A 16,457-nucleotide genomic window follows, 5' to 3' on the forward strand; every position below is an offset into this window, starting at 1 on the left:
TTCCCTTTTTTTTTTTTTTTTTTTTCTGAGACAGAGTCTTACTCTGTCACCCAGGCTAGAGTGCAGTGGCACGATCTCGGCTCACTGCAACTTGTGCCTCCCCGGTTTGAGCGATTCTTGTGCCTCAGCCTCCTGAGTCACTGGGGTCACAGGCATGCACCACCCTGCCTGGCTAATTTTTGTATTTTTAGTAGAGTCGGAGTTTTGTCATGTTGGCCAACCCAGTTTCAAACTCCTGGCCTCAAGTGATCCGCCCACTCAACCTCCCAAAGTTCTGGGATTATAGGTGTGAGCCACTGCACCTGGCCTAGGTTGCTGTTTCAATATAGTGAAATCATCTGTTTGTTAAAGCATGACCCTCATGTTTTATAATTGTTTCAGTGACACTGGTAAACATACAGTTCTTTATTTTTTTATTTTCTATTTTTTTAAATAGAGATGAGGTCTCACTATGTTGCTCAGGCTGGTCTCCAACTTCTGGGCTTAAGCAGTCCTCCTGTCTTGGCCTCCCAAAGTGCTGCGATTACAGGCATAAGCCACCGTGCCCGCCCAGTTCTTTAAATATATAGTATTATATGGCCATCTGTGTTTGATAATCAATGAATAAAAAGTTGTCAGAACATCGTAAGTAAAATATAGTTAGAATAATTCTTTTAAAAAATAGAGTGAAAGTAAATATTTCTCATTAGTTTCCCATTTTCTTACCCCATTATGGCATAAACAGAACAAAGTGGTCAGCAGAGGGTGTGTCAAAAAGATTAGCAGAATATTTTAGATTTTGTTTCTATTGTCATTTAGCTTTAAAGTAAATTATTGTAGGACAGCATCTGAAAATATTTTTGGTATGATACTGATTTTTATCTTTGATATGTCAGAATAGTTGAAGAAAAATTAAGTGTGTTGCAAAGACTTTATTTTGACTAATTTAAATTCAGGGAGGATTTACAGAAAAACTGGAATACAGATATATTTCTTCTCATTCTTCTTCACTGAAGGGAATCATCAGTAAATCGGAGGTTCTTTTTAAATACCCAAGTTCGGCCAGGCACGGTAGCTCGTGCCTGGAAACCCAGCACTTAGGGAGGCCGAGGCGGGTGGATCACCTGAGGTCAGGAGTTTGAGACCAGCCTGGCCAACATGGCGAAACCCTGTCTCTACTAAAAATACAAAAAAATCAGCCAGGCGTGGTGGTGTGCACCTGAAGTCCCAGCCACTTGGGAGGCTGAGGCAGGAGAATCACTTAAACTCGGGTGGCAGAGGTTGCAGTGAGCCGAGATTGTGCCACTGCACTCTAGCCTGGGCAATAGAGCGAGACTCTGTCTCAAAAATAATAATAATAATAATTAATAAGTAATGTCTAAGTTTATAAACTTGTAGCTTCAATCTTTGTGTTTGTTCACTGTCACAGGATGTTTAGTTGATCATGATCTGTTACTTTAGTATAGTTGCTCTTATTTTTATGTTTACTTGGTTTAGCCAAAAGATTATCTTTTCACAAAGTGCTAAAAACTTAAGAACTGAAATGATGCTTATACAACCTGAATTTCCTAAAGCAAGCGGTTTTGATTATATTTTGGTGAAACAAAAATAATTTTTAATAAAATTTCTAAACCTTACAGCTAAACTGTGAGGACCAATCTGTTTTCACTTTGATATAGGAGCAACTGAAAATGAAAGATCAGTCATTGAGAAAACTACAACAGGAAATGGACAGTTTGACATTTCGAAATCTGCAGCTTGCCAAGAGGGTAGAACTACTTCAAGATGAACTAGCTCTAAGTGAACCACGAGGCAAGAAAAACAAGGTACGTTCAAATACAGGCAAGTTAGTGTGACCTTGTCATTAGTAACTGACACCTACAGGGCATCCTGGTTTTACCAGAAGACCCCACTGCCGAATTATTTGTTTGTTTGAGACAGGGTCTTGCTCTACCACCCAGGCTGGAGTGCTGTGGTATGATCTTGGTGCACTGCAACCTCCGCTCCCAGGCTCAGTGATCCTCCCATCTCCGCTTCCAGAGTGGCTGGGACTATAGGCGTGCACAACCTTGACCGGCTAATTTTTATATTTTTTAATAGAGATGGGGTCTCAATATGTTGCCCAGGCTGGCCTTGAACTTCTGGACTCAAGCGATCCACCTGCCTTGGCCTCCCAAAGTGCTAGGATTACAGGCGTGAGTCATCATGCCTGGCCCTGATTTTTTTTTTTTTTTGAGACAGAGTTTCACTCTTGTTACCCAGGTTGTAGTGCGATGACACGATCTTAGCTCACCACAGTCTCCGCCTCCTGGGTTCAAGTGATTCTCCTGCCTCAACCTCCCAAGTAGCTGGGATTACAGGCATGTGCCACTCCCAGCTAATTTTGTATTTTTAGTAGAGATGGAGTTTCTCCATGTTGGTCAGTCTGGTCTGGAACTCCCGACCTCAGGTGATCTGCCTGCCTTGACCTTCCAAAGTACTGGGGTTACAGGCATCAGCTACTGTGCCGGGCCCTAGCCCTGAATTTTTAATGTTCCATTATTACACCTGGATATTAGGTCAAGAAAGCAGACATTTATTATTAATATATATTAAATGTTAGAAACATTTTTATATGACAGTCAATTTTAAATAATTTATTAGGAGCAAATATACGTAGTTGGTTAGTGACCGAGAAGAGACAATGGAATATCTTACATTGCTAAAATTGTTGACATCTTTTGGTTTTACCAGGTTGCCATTAATCCAAGGTTGAGCAAATAAAATGAGGGAGATTGTCAGTGTTACTACTCTTATGAAAGTAGCAGTTGAAATACTCATACCTTAGGTTTGTAAGTTTACTGCAGATATAATTTCTTCGCATTTATTCTTATGAGGCCAGTTTGGTGTTCTTGTCTTGAGATTTAGAGATGAGTTTTTTTCCCTTATGGTTTTATATGGTGAGGCGAGATTGTTATTGATCTAAGGTGGATAATCTGGTACTTTTGAACACTGTGATGAAGAGGTTGCTGCTTTTTTTTTTTTTTTTTTTTTTGAGACGGAGTCTCGCTCTGTCACCTGGGCTGGAGTGCAGTGGCCGGATCTCAGCTCACTGCAAGCTCCGCCTCCTGGGTTCACGCCATTCTCCTGCCTCAGCCTCCTGAGTAGCTGGGACTACAGGCGCCCGCCACCTCGCCCAGCTAGTGTTTTTTGTATTTTTTAGTAGAGACGGGGTTTCACCGTGTTAGCCAGGATGGTCTGGATCTCCTGACCTCGTGATCCGCCCGTCTCGGCCTCCCAAAGTGCTAGGATTACAGGCTTGAGCCACCATGCCCGGCCGATTGAGTCTTTAAGTCTTGTGTGTATATAGACTAACACTCCACAAATGTATGTATTGAGGCAGTAACAGTAGAATGGGTAGACGGGAAGGAGAAGGCACACGGTGACTCTGAAGGAGCGCAGTATGGCCAGAAGAGCACAGGCTTCAGATTTAAGCCCAGGCTTTAATTCTTTGGTTGCCTTTAATAAATCTATGATTTTCGGCACAATTTTTAACCTTGTAATCTTAGTTTCACCATCAGCAAAGTGGCAATGAGCCTTTCAGGTTTGTTGTGAGGATTCTATGGGATCATGTAAAAGTGCCTAGGGCCATATTTCCCATGTAATGAGCAATTGCCATAGTTACATGTTAATAGTTTTTCTATATGCATTTTGCTACATAGAATAATTCGCTAGAGTGTTAGTGTTCAAATAAAGGAGGCAACAGAGAGGGTATAACACATATGTATTAGAATCACTCGGGAAACTTTTTCAAGATATACGTGCCAGGCCGGGCACAGTGGCTCACGCCTGTAATCCCAGCACTTTGGGAAGCTGAGGCGGGCGGATCACGAGGTCAGAAGTTCAAGACCAGCCTGGCCAGCGTGGTGAACCGCCGTCTCTACTGAAAATACAAAAAATTAGCCCGGCATGGTGGCGCGCGGCTATAATCCCAGCTACTCAGGAGGCTAAGGTGGAAGAATTGCTTGAATCCAGGAGGCGGAGGTTGCAGTGAGCCAAGATCACACTGCAGCCTGGCCAGCGTGGTGAAACGCCGTCTCTACTGAAAATACAAAAAATTAGCCCGGCATGGTGGCGCGCGGCTATAATCCCAGCTACTCAGGAGACTAAGGTGGGAGAATTGCTTGAATCCAGGAGGCGGAGGTTGCAGTGAGCCAAGATCACACCATTGCACTCCAGCCTGGGCGACAGAGCAAGACCCCATCTCAAGAAAAAAAAAAAAAGATGTACATGCCCTGGAAATTCTGAAAGACCCTTGGGGAGACAATAGTCATTTGTACTTCAAACGTGTTCTTCAGATTCTTAATATCCCTGCCTAGGACTGTTGAGCAGAGGTTTGGGTGTAATACTTGAGAATTAATTTTAATTAAAGCTCATCAAATTTGGAAGCACTGAGGACCCCGAATATGTCATTCTGCAGTGTTCCTTATGCACTTGTTTTTCAAACATGATGGATATTTAATTTCTTTTTATATGGCTCCTCCATTTTCAAAGGGCTTTTAAATCACTGATTCAAATTGGATTAGTAGGTGACTTCATTTTAAGTGAGAAGTGAGACTACAAAAAAAGCAGAGAAAGGATGGTGACTGATGTCTGAACACAGTTTCATTGTTAGGCTGTTCCTTGAATAGTCTCGGTTCTATGTATTACATGAAAACAAATGCTTATTATTAGATCTTTTAAATAGTGCTATTCTTCTATGTAGAATGAGTTCATATTAGTAAAAAATTAAAAGAAAGGGATTTTTAAATAATCTTTGAGAATTTTCCTATTCATTTATAATAGCTTTATTTTATATATTTTTTTAACTTAGAAATTTATATGAACTTTTATTTAAACTTACCTTTGTAGATGCTGTTACAAAATTTATTACAATTTCTTATGGAGTTTAACAATTCCGACTCATGAAATTGCTGTAACTCTGATTTCCCAAACCAAAAGATTAAATTGAAATTATATTTATGAGCTTATTTTATATTGCTGGAGCTTTCTAGGTCTGCTCCGTCCTCCAACAGAACTACTCGTGAATTCATCTGGAAAGAATAGTAAGCCTTATCTGTTCTTTTCTCTCCCTTTTTAAAGCTTTCCTGCTCATTACAATATTTGCAGTTTCAACTTGTGTCACATAGGAAAAGTTAAATGATGAACTGTATACCTTTTGCAGGATTGTTTGAGAATGGTGAACACGTAGAAGAGACAAGCTTCTAAGGTGATAGAGAATCTGTGTACCTTAGGATGTTTCTCTAAAGGATGAAAGTTATGTGGACATAACTTATTCTTTCCATCAGAAAAGTGGAGAATCTTCTTCTCAGTTGAGTCAAGAACAGAAGACTGTCTTTGATGAAGATCTGCAGAAGAAGATCGAAGAGAATGAACGGTTGCATATACAAGTGAGAAAATCTGGTTTTCCATATGAATTAAAAAATAGGTCTGTGATCTGTTAATGTGGAAAAGCGAATGCAGCTGGAGTGTTTCGTGTCTGCGTGGGTGTTTTAATGTCTTCTGTGGTCTTCAAGTATATATGTCAATGTCACTTATTCATTTCTTAAATATCACACAGTCTTAATGTGGATGTGTGCTTTGAAGTATACTCATTTGTTCAGAAGACAGCAGAATGGCTTTATAATTTAACAGTGCAAAAGTATACTGAGCATTATTCATTTTATATAGGAAGTGATTACATGTATCATTTAAATGGGAACTTACCTATGAGTGGTATTTGCTTTTTTCCATCCCCGCCCCCCCTGCCCCTTTTTTTTTAAATCGATGTTTAGGTCTTTAATTTACTGGTGTTTAGTTGGTTTTTATCCCTACTCCTGTTAAACTGTAAGGTCTCTGAGGGTATGAACCATGTATGTTCTCTATGTCCAGTCCCAGGACAGTGTCTTACTTATGTCAGGCGCTCAGATATTTATGGAATGTTGAAAAGTTAGTGCCTGCCCCCAAACCATTGAGCGTATTCTAAGATTCATAGTGGGCCGGGCGCAGTGACTTACGCCTGTAATCCTAGCACTTTGGGGGGCCAAGGCGGGATGAGGTCAGGAGATCGAGACCATCCTGGCTAACATGGTGAAACCCTGTATCTACTAAAAATACAAAAAATTAGCTGGGTGTGGTGGCAGGCGCCTGTAGTCCCAGCTACTTGGGAGGCTGAGGCAGGAAAATGGCGTGAACCTGGGAGGCAGAGCTTGCAGTGAGCCGAGATTGAGCCACAGCACTCCAGCCTGGGCAACAGGGTGAGGCTCCATGTCAGAAAAAAAAAAAAAAAAAAAAAGGTTTGTAGTGTAGTGTATCCAACTATAACCTCCTGATTTTTTTTTTTTTTTTGGTCAAATGGTAGGAAACACACTTTTCAGTCTTTGAAAATGTTAATAAAGTTTTTGACCTCAGTGTATTTTATATCTAAGTATTCATAATTCCTTATTAGCATTGGACTCTAATTACAGGAAAGAGCTTTACCTGTTTTAGGAATAACACCTGTTTTAATTTTGATTATTTTATGTGAAAGTTAGCTTAGTAGAAAAGTTATACTCTGATCAATTGAATTCTATGTATGCCAGACATTGTTTAAAATAGAAATTCATGAGACTAAGAGGTAGGAGGTGCAGGCTTTAGAGTAGGTTTCCTGTGTTCACATCTAAGTTCTACTATATTTTAGCTGTGAGACATAAGACTAGTTATGTAACTCGTTTAAGCTTGAGTTTCCATATCTGTAAAGAGGAATAACAGTAGCTACTTCTGATAGACTGTGAGGATTTAATGAGATAATGCCTGTGTGGGTTTAACATAGTCAGTGTATGGAACCATATGGAAGTTGCTCAGTGAATAGTCACTGCTGTTATTTTTCTCATTTATGTATATTAGGATATTGTGAGAAGAGAAAATGGTCTTCTCTTTTTAGTTTTTTGAAGCTGATGAGCAGCATAAGCATGTGGAAGCAGAGCTGAGGAGTCGGCTGGCCACTCTGGAGACAGAAGCAGCCCAGCACCAAGCTGTGGTTGACGGTCTCACCCGGAAGTACATGGAAACCATTGAGAAGCTGCAGAATGACAAGGCTAAACTAGAAGTAAGCCCCATTGTGAGAGCACAGTAAAAAATAATTACGACTTTTATATTAATAAATTGTCTATGCACTTAGAGTTAGTCATTTCTGGTGAGACTATTGCCTGCAAGGTCTTACTAAGTGTGCTCCTATCTGTAGCCTGAGCCATCTACTTTTCTTTTTCTTCTGAAATTCAGGTAAAATCTCAGACTCTAGAAAAGGAAGCCAAGGAATGCCGACTTCGAACGGAAGAATGGTATGTGGAAACTTGAATTCCAAGAGGGTTCTGAAGCAAGACTCAGAAGACATGAGTTTTGGTTGTAGCAGCTCCTCTGTCCTGTCTTATATTTAAAAGGAGAAAACGGGAGTCATCTCCAGGGTCCTTTTCAATTCTGGGATCTCCGGGGCCCTAGGCGTTCTTGATAGGGTAGCCTGTGTACTAGTCCTCAGCCTGCAAGGGTTTGGGGCTGTGGCAGATAGTGTTCTGGAGCTCCTGTACTAAAGACTGGAGACTTTCTGTTTGAAACTACTCTAAACAGAAGGGGCCTCTGATAGTCCCAGGAAGGAAAACTGATAATCACCATATCAATCTTTTAATGGTACATTTTGAATAAAATAGAGGTTACATGATCTAATTTGGAGATATATAAATCTTAAAGTCAAAATATTAGTAATGCATGGTAAAGGTATACTCCAACGTTTATTTGATAATAATATTTTAGTTTTTAATAGGATCAACTAAGTGAATTTCTCATATCAATTTTGTTGCATTGTTAGATTTACATGCATGATTTAGATGCGTACCTGTGTGCATAATTGAACCAAACCCAGAAATTATCAGCTTTTGAGTTCAAGGGGAAAAGAAGGCTAATGTAATATGTACTTAAAAAAAGAGCCTACAGTGATACTAGGGTGAATACTTACGTGTTGTAATGAGAACATTTGTGACTTTGAAGTGGCTCTAAGATTACTTTGAGCTTGGGGAAATAAATGTAAGGTTGGCTAAGACACTGGGACCATGATAAATTCCTCCAGACTTCCACATCATTCTCCAGAAGTCCCTGGGACTTGAGAAGCCAGGTTAGCGTTTTTGTTATCTTCATCTTTTAACAACTCTCTGCCAAGAGTATCCCAAATGTCAGGTGCAGTTCTCTGGAAGTCTACTACCAGCTGTTGAGGTAACAAATAAATGAGGATTCACTCAATGATTGGTGATAATGTGGTTTTGTATTTTTTTCTTGCAGTCAATTACAGTTAAAGAATCTTCATGAAGATTTGTCAGGTAGATTAGAGGAATCCTTATCAATCATCAGTGAAAAAGTACCTTTTAACGATACAAGTAGGTATTATGTATAGTTTTCCATTATTTGTAACTTTGAATCTCTCTGTGGTAGCCAACTAATTAAAGTAATTTCTGATCTTTTGGGCAAAAAATTTAATTGGCCCAACAGAGGATTGCTTTCGTTTTGTTCCTTTGATCAACCGTGGCAATTATATTTAACAAGAAGATTTTAAATTGTCATATAACTACTCCAAAGCCGGTCTGCTTGGAAGAAGCCCAAATCCACATTTTTTGATTGCATGTATTTAGCATTTCCCAAGGTAAAAAACAACCTGCGCATAAAATAGTTGAATATTTGTACAAGAAAAATTGTTGATTGGGGTAGGGGAAATGAGGCTTGGCGGTGGGAGTTAAATCTTCTCAAAGTGATGTCTTACCCCTTGGTCAATTCCCAGCGATAGCTAGGAAGCTAACTTGGTTAAGCCTTGCTTCCTGTGCACCCTGGGAATGGTTTGGTAATTTACATTCCCAAGAACAGCAAAAAAGAAGTTAAAAAATACTACTTTACTTGTGTAATAGGTGCCAAATTTGCAACCTTTAGGTAAGAAGTCAAAACCTCAAAAGCAAAGAAAATATTTGCTTGTTTGGATTTTGAAACTTACATTCAAATTGATGCACATTTCCTTTTTCTGTAATCACATGATTGAAATTAATATTTTACTTCCTCTAAATTTGTTTAGGGAAGACCTAAAAAAAGAGGAAAAAAAAAAAGAAAAATAGCAGTTCGATTTAGGATTACAATCAGCCCATGTCATCATTATATCAAAAATTTAAACTCCCCCTTGAAAATAACACCTGTTTCTAGCTTCTACATTAATGTAAATACTACTGGATTAACTGGATTTGAAACTGTGGCATTACATTTTCCCTTTAAGCCTTGTCTCAATCATTAGGTTCTAATAATTTCCTTCTGAATCATGGATTTATCCTTCCTTTTGTAATACTAGTTGTTACCCTGTTTTAGGTCCCTTTCATGTCACATGTGGATTATTACTTTTAGTCCTGAAATATTTAAAGATCATTTGCCGAGTGCCTAGACAAGTCAGTAGCTGGTGGTGTGGTGTGGGGAAGCCTTCCCAGAGGAAGGGTGCTTTGAGCTGGGCCTGGATGTGTGAGCAGGTTTTATTGGGCAGAGATAAGGGTAGAATCTAAGGAATTACTTGAAGTATGGTATATAGGACAAAAGGTGTCATCATGCCCTCAGGAGCAGTAATCCAGTATGACAGGAGGCTTAGGGTGGGTGGGATGTGCAGGGCAAGGACATGTTAAGTTCCGAAAGGTATGGTGGGACTGGACCCTAGTGTTCTGGTCTAAGGACTGGGAACTTAATTCATAAGGCCATGGGGTTGTTGGAGAAGTTTTTGAGCCAGGGAACATCATATTGCTATATGTGTACTCACAAGGTTAATCTGGCAACAGAGTGTCGATTGCCTTGGAGTGGGACAAGGGAGTCAAAGACTATTGTGATGATAGAAGTTCTGGTGTGCTATTATGGAGGCTTAGCCTGGGTTGTTAGGGAGACGTGGAAGATCTTGTGGAAGGAGAGGGAACAGATTGGTCCTTTCAAGGAGACAAGGGAGAAGGAGGCAATGATGGGGAAGATGGTGATGCAGTTGACTGAAAGAAAAGAGGTAGACAGGAACAGGTTTGTGGGAGAGACGAGGTTAACTTTGTTGTTTAATGTTCTGACAGATGGGTTCATATGTATCTATGTAACTGTTGATGTATGCCTTTCTAAATGAAAGACTAGACTTCAGGAGAGAAACTGATGTCAACACTATTGGGTTGGAGGAGCCCTCTTGTTGGGAGTGGTGGGTGCACAGTGCAGTCAGGCTTGTGTAGGGTCCTTGGTGAGTTCTCCATCCCAGTGATCAGGAGGCGGAGAGGAGCTGTGGAAACGGAGTGAGGTAGAAGCTGGAGAAGGGAGTTTCAGCAGTTTCAGCCTGATGATGCAGATCATTCTGCACACTGCTGTAGAGAGTCAGAGGGTGATGCAGCAAGGCGACTGGGTTTGGTGACTGAATTTTGTGGCCTCGAGAGGACTAGCATACTTTGCGAGGAGCGCTTCTATGCAGGGTGTAGGTTGACACTAGATTGCCAGGACAGGGAGTTGAGGTGAGTGGGTGCTGAGGAAACAGGCAGAGCAATGCTATTTTTTGAGCAGTGGGAATGAAGGAAATGGAGAAGCATGAGAGCCTGACAGACGGGCAAAGTGAAAGAAAAGGCTGCGTGTGCTGGGGACAGGAGTCGGCAGAGAATTAAGTGTGGTTAGTAATGGAAGGGAATCACTGTGGAGACAGAGTTAAGTGAGCTGCAGCAAATGCTTTATTTGTAATGAGGAGATACTGAAGATAGAAGCAGGGAGTGATTATGTCCTAAGGTCCTGAGGGGATCAGAAGCAGAAGGGCCCAGGAGCACGGTTAGCTGAGGAAAGGATATGCAAGCAGTAGACCAAGGTGGAGGGTGGGGAATGTAAGAACTCTTTTGCTTTGGCTGTGATTTTTTTGGAAGAGTAGGGAGAGGCCATCCTGTCCATTGGGTAGCAGGGAGTAGAGGAGGAATGATATTAGGAGCTTAAAACAGAAAAGGTTTGGGATAGATGTCATGGGAAATAAAATAGGCACACGGCAGTGAAATTGTGGATTACTGAGTAGAGTTGAAGCCCGCTGGAGTTAAGCAGAGTAAATTGTAGTGGACCTTACTTGGGATTTGCGTTAGCAAAAGCGTTGTTGAAATAATGGACCAGGCTGGGAAGCAAAACAAGCAAGGCTGAAAGATGGCTGATAGAAGTGTCCTGAGGTGTTGGTGGACAGGAGACCAAGCTGGTAATGCATAGCCCAGTGAGTAGCAATGGAGACATAAGAGGGAACTGGGTGAGTATGCCACAGGAACATTCCGAATCATATTTTGGCACTGGGGTCATTCTGACTGAGAACCTGGGCAGAGAAGGGCAGGTTTGAGTGGCTGAAGGGATGAGTAGAGATGAGGAAAGATGCAGCTCATTAAGGAGGAGGTTGAGGAGGTATGGCTAGGTGTGAGGAAGCTGCCAGAGGTTAGCGACAGACCAGGATAGAGAGGAAGACTGAGAAAGATAGTGATGCCATCCAGGAAAGTTAGGATTGAGTCATTGGGATCCACAGTGGCAGACAGTGATAGATTTTTCCGGTAGTGTAGTGTCAGGAAAACAGTGGTATTTTTTGCTGATTAGTGTGGTGGCTTTGTGGAGGGTTATTTTAGAAGGGAGAATGACTGAAAACAGCAAGAACATCATGAGCCTTTCTAAGTAGTCTTGATAAGCCCGAAAGCAGTGTTTGAAATGATTTCTTAGAAATGGAAACACCGGATTTGTTTGGGTTTTTTTAAGCCTGAAGTTAAAAAAAGATGGGAAGTATTACTTTATCTGAGAAACCACTGATTCTATGTAAATTCTGTTATTCTGTATTGTTCATTATTTTAAATTCTTATGCAAAGCTGATTTTGCTTCAGAGCATTCATTATATTGCATTTAAGCTATTTTCCGATATATGTGAAATGAGAGACTTAATGTACATTATTTTTCTTTTGTAGAATATAGTCAGTATAATGCTCTGAACGTTCCACTCCACAATAGGAGACACCAGGTAAAGAATGAAGTACATGTTTTATTTTCAGTTATGTATACATCAAACTTTCCAGAAACAAGAATTAGTTGTTTGGACCTCTGTTTAGTGCATTCAGTCATTGCGTTTAACTGTTGCTTTACGTGTTTCTCATACATTTATTCAAATGTAGCTTGCTTTTTATTACATTCGTAAGTAAAACAGATTTTTGCTCTCTTGTCTGATAACATTAGAAATAAGTTATGAGATGCATTAATGGTTTGAGCAATACTTTCTTGTAAGTTGGTAGACCTATATTATACTTAAGTGTTCTGGGTTAAGTACAGGAGGTGTATTTGCCAAACTGGTGGCTTTCTAATTTAGTTAGATAGGAATATTAAAATTCAAGTGGGAGCAGATGAATTTAAATTAAGGAATAATCACACTAGGATTCAAATGTTTTCTCCAGAAGAGACTCAATAAAGTTCTTTTAGGATAATAATTTGAGAGTTGACCTTAACTGTGTATTTTTCATTTTAAAGCTGAAGATGCGAGATATTGCTGGGCAGGCCCTGGCTTTTGTTCAGGATCTTGTGACGGCTCTTCTAAACTTTCATACCTACACAGAACAGAGGATTCAGATTTTTCCTGTTGATTCTGCCATCGACACTATATCTCCATTGAATCAGAAGGTAAATTTAATTCAGAATACATTTTGTTTGCCCTGAAAAAAATAGGGAGATATTATTTGTTTTCGGACCTCTTCTGTGCACCATCCAAGAACTGCAAAGGACATGAAAAAAACCCAAAGTCATAGTTTTTACTCTCAAAATAAAATATGGCAAAAATGGAGATTCTTAAGAAATTAAATACTAGGGAAGTGTATTAGTCCGTTTTCACACTGCTGATAAAGACATACCGGCGACTGAGCAATTTACAAAAGAAAGAGGTTTATTAGACTTAACAGTTCCGCATGGCTGGGGAGGCCTCACAATCAAGGCAAGGAGGAGCAAGTCACATCTTTCGTGGATGGCGGCAGGCAAAAAGAGAGCTTGTGCAGGGAAACTCCCATTTTTAAAACCATCAGATCTCATGAGACCCATTCTCTGTTGTGAGAACAGTGCAGGGAAGACCCACCGCCATGATTCAGTCGTCTCCCACTGTGTCCCTCCCATAACGTGGGAACTATGGGAGCTAGAAGATGAGATTTGGGTAGGGACATAGAGACAAACCATATCAGGGAGGGTTTTTTTTCCTTTCCTTTTTTTTTTTTTTAATTGAGGTGGAGTCTTGCTCTGTCACCCAGGCTGGGGTGCAGCAGTGTGATCTTGGTTCACTGCAGCCTCCGCCTCCTGGACTCAAGTGATCCTCCCACTTCAGCCTCCCAACTAGCTGGGACTACAGGCATGCACCACCACCCTGGCTAATTTTTTTTTTTCTTTTTTTCCCTATTTTTAGTAGAGCCAGGGTTTCACCATGTTGGCCAGGCTGGTCTCAAACTCCTGACCTCAAGTGATCCGCCTGCCTCAGCCTCCCAAAGTGCTGGGATTATAGGTGTAAGCCACTGTGCCTGGCCTTAGGGAAGTTTTTAAAAGACCTCACTGTGAGCGAGTGAGTGGTATGGCCAGTAAGTGGTATGAGATCACCAGGGAATGGAAGTCGCTGTAGGCGGTTCTGTCTGGGAAAGATTCTTTGGGGATTTGAATGGGTCTTGAAAAATTAGCAAGGTTTGATTAGGGGAGGGGAGAAGTGGGATACGCTTTTTCCCCCAGAAGAGAATGACATGAACAAAATCATGGAGCAGGAAAGCATAGGGAGTGTGGGTGTTGGGAACAGGGGAGGCATGCAGAGGGAATAATGAGCAAACTGTCCTGACTGGAATGTGAAGTCCTCGGAAAGGGAGGAATGGGAAGTAAGGTTGAAAGACAAAAAATGACTCCAGATTCTAAAAGGCCTCTAAGAGCAGGCCAAGACATAGACCTTTACTTTGTTTGTAGGATTGAGGCCTCTATAGCTTTTTGATCAGGGGGTGACATAAAAGTGCCATTTTATTGTTGGAAAAATTAATTTGCTGGCATTTCTCTCCCTGATTTAGTGTAACTTTCATCATTGGGCATGTTTAGGAGTAAAACAACCTGTGTGGTATAGTTGACCTTTTTCCTTCCTACTGAGTTATGGAGTGGGAGACAAACTGCTTATCCAGTTGAGCTTGGGGGGCATTTTCAGGGTTTGTGAAGTTCAGACAGGGTTTAAAAATGTCACTTCCTTCAGTCTCTGTGCTTTTTTTGAGCGATTGGATTTTACTTCTTTCTTTCCCTTTTTTCTCCCCTGCTAATTCTAAAAAACAGTTGAAGGTAGCTTACAAAATTTCATTTAACTGAAAAGGATAAAATAAATGTTGTGAATGTATTAGCTATGTATTGCTATGTAATAAATTACCCCAAAACTTAGTAGTTTAAAACAACAGACATTTACTATCTCACAGTGGCTGCGGGTCAAGAATGGAGGAGCTAGTTAGCTGGCTCATGATCTCCCATGAGGTTTCAGTCAGGATGTCACTGGAGCTGGGGGATTTGCATCCCAGGTGGCCCACTCACATGCCTGGTGAGTTAGTGCTAGTTGTTGGCTGGGAACCTCAGTTTCTTATCGCCTGGCTCTTTGAGTGTCCTCATAAATGGCAGCTAGCATTTCTCATAGCGAGCGATCTAAGAGCAAGGTGGAAGCCACGGTGCCTTTTATGACGTAGCCTGGGTAGTCACACATCATCACTTCTCCAGTATCGTATTGGTCACACAGACCAGACCACCTTGAAACAATATGAGAGGGTAGTACACAAAACCAAAAATACCAGGAGGTGGGGACAATTGAGACCATCTTAGAAGCTGACGCTCACAGGGTGGAAATTGAGGGAAATTGCTATACATGTGTGCTCTTCTGTGCCTCATGATGTGGCAGTCTGAAATGTGAGTCATGCCGTTCGTCCTACATAACCTGATTCTTATTCCCTGCTTCTTTTGTGCATCGTGCAGTATTTTCAGGGTTTTAATAGTGTTTATGTCTGTGGTTCCCAAGACTTGGACTCAGGAGTCAGACTTCCTGGGTTCCCAGTCCATTTCTGCCACTTTCTCAGTTATGTCCTCTTGGGAAATACACTTACTCTCTCTGCACTTCAGTTTTCTCATCTTTAAAATGGGAGATAGAATACCTGCCTCACAGGTAAGCGTATTTGAGGATTCAATAAGATAATACATGTAAAACACTAAAAACAGTGCGTGGTATGTAGTACTAGCACCCAATAAAGATTTGGTCTTAGGATCATCATCGTTATGCTTTACACATAGGAAGCCATCAGTAGGTGCTTGGCTTTCATCAGTTTTGGTCTGACTCTACACATCTATTGAAGTTTGTAAAAATTAAACAGTGGGCCTTTGAAATGTTCTTTAATATCACTATGGGAGAAAGCTTTCAGAAGACCTGGATAGGGAAGACAGTACTGCAGCAGTTTAATGTAGTTATGCTTTCTTTCATCCTTCCTGTAATATTAAAAAATATTTTCTGACCAGACGCAGTAGCTCACACCTGTAATCCTAGTACTTTGGGTGGCTGAGGCGGGTGGATCGCTTGACCTTAGGAGTTCAAGACCAGCCTGGGCAACATGGTGAAACCCCATCTCTACAGAAAAATACAAAAATTACCCAGGTGTGGTGACTTGTACCTGTAGTCCCAGCTACTTGGTGGGCTGAGGTGGGAAGATCCCTTGAGCCCAGGAGGCAGAGGTTGCAGTGAGCCAAGATCGTGCCACTGCATTCCAACTTGGGCAACAGAGTGAGACCCTGTCTAAAGAAAGAAAAAATAATGTGTGTGTGTATATATATGTGTGTGTGTGTGTGCATAGAAGTCCATCTTCACGCTGCAGATAAAGACTTGAAAGACGTATCCAAGACTGGGAAGAAAAAGACTTAATTGGACTTATAGTTCCACATGGCTGGGGAGGCCTCAGAATCATGGTGGGAGCAAAAGGCACTTCTTACGTGATGGCGGCAAGAGAAAAATGAAGAAGAAGCAAAAGTGGAAACCCCTGATAAACATGTCAGATCTTGTGAGACTTACTCACTATCATGAGACTAGCCCAGGAAAGACTGGCCCCCACGATTCAGTTACCTCCCGCTGGATACCTCCCACATTAGAAATTCTGGGAGATACAATTGAAGTTGAGATTTGGGTGGGGACACAGCCAAACCATATCAATATATTGAAAAGTGTACACACACACACACACACACACACACACACACGCTAACCAGTGTTGGATAGTATATTCCATCCAATACTGGTTCTTTGTCCATTATTGGAATTTTATTTTAGCTTGTTGCCATGTTATACCCACATAGTGAGAATCAAATATATTAATCTTAATTTGTTTGAAACATTTCATTACTTTGAATAATTGATGTATTTCTCAATACTTTACCTTTGG

At 40.9% G+C, this 16,457-nt stretch overlaps 1 protein-coding gene across 4 annotated transcripts in view; it reads left to right on the top strand.

Moving 5' to 3' along the window:
• PPP1R21 (protein phosphatase 1 regulatory subunit 21) overlaps window positions 1-16,457 on the top strand; it is a 70,724-nt gene that overhangs the window by 12,149 nt on the left and 42,118 nt on the right. For 3 of the 4 annotated variants that reach the window (XM_007970697.3, XM_007970698.3, XM_073022956.1), the window contains exons 3-9: window positions 1,659-1,805; window positions 5,307-5,408; window positions 6,920-7,084; window positions 7,258-7,316; window positions 8,305-8,399; window positions 11,970-12,022; window positions 12,523-12,672. In XM_007970697.3, coding sequence (XP_007968888.2) covers window positions 1,659-1,805; window positions 5,307-5,408; window positions 6,920-7,084; window positions 7,258-7,316; window positions 8,305-8,399; window positions 11,970-12,022; window positions 12,523-12,672 — 771 coding nt within the window. Of the gene's footprint in view, window positions 1-1,619; window positions 1,806-5,306; window positions 5,409-6,919; window positions 7,085-7,257; window positions 7,317-8,304; window positions 8,400-11,969; window positions 12,023-12,522; window positions 12,673-16,457 lie in introns of all 4 variants that reach the window. The other variant, XM_038006911.2, reaches the window with a different exon arrangement.

This window comes from Chlorocebus sabaeus, chromosome 14 (genome assembly GCF_047675955.1).
Source record: "Chlorocebus sabaeus isolate Y175 chromosome 14, mChlSab1.0.hap1, whole genome shotgun sequence".
Taxonomy (NCBI): Eukaryota; Metazoa; Chordata; class Mammalia; order Primates; family Cercopithecidae; genus Chlorocebus; species Chlorocebus sabaeus.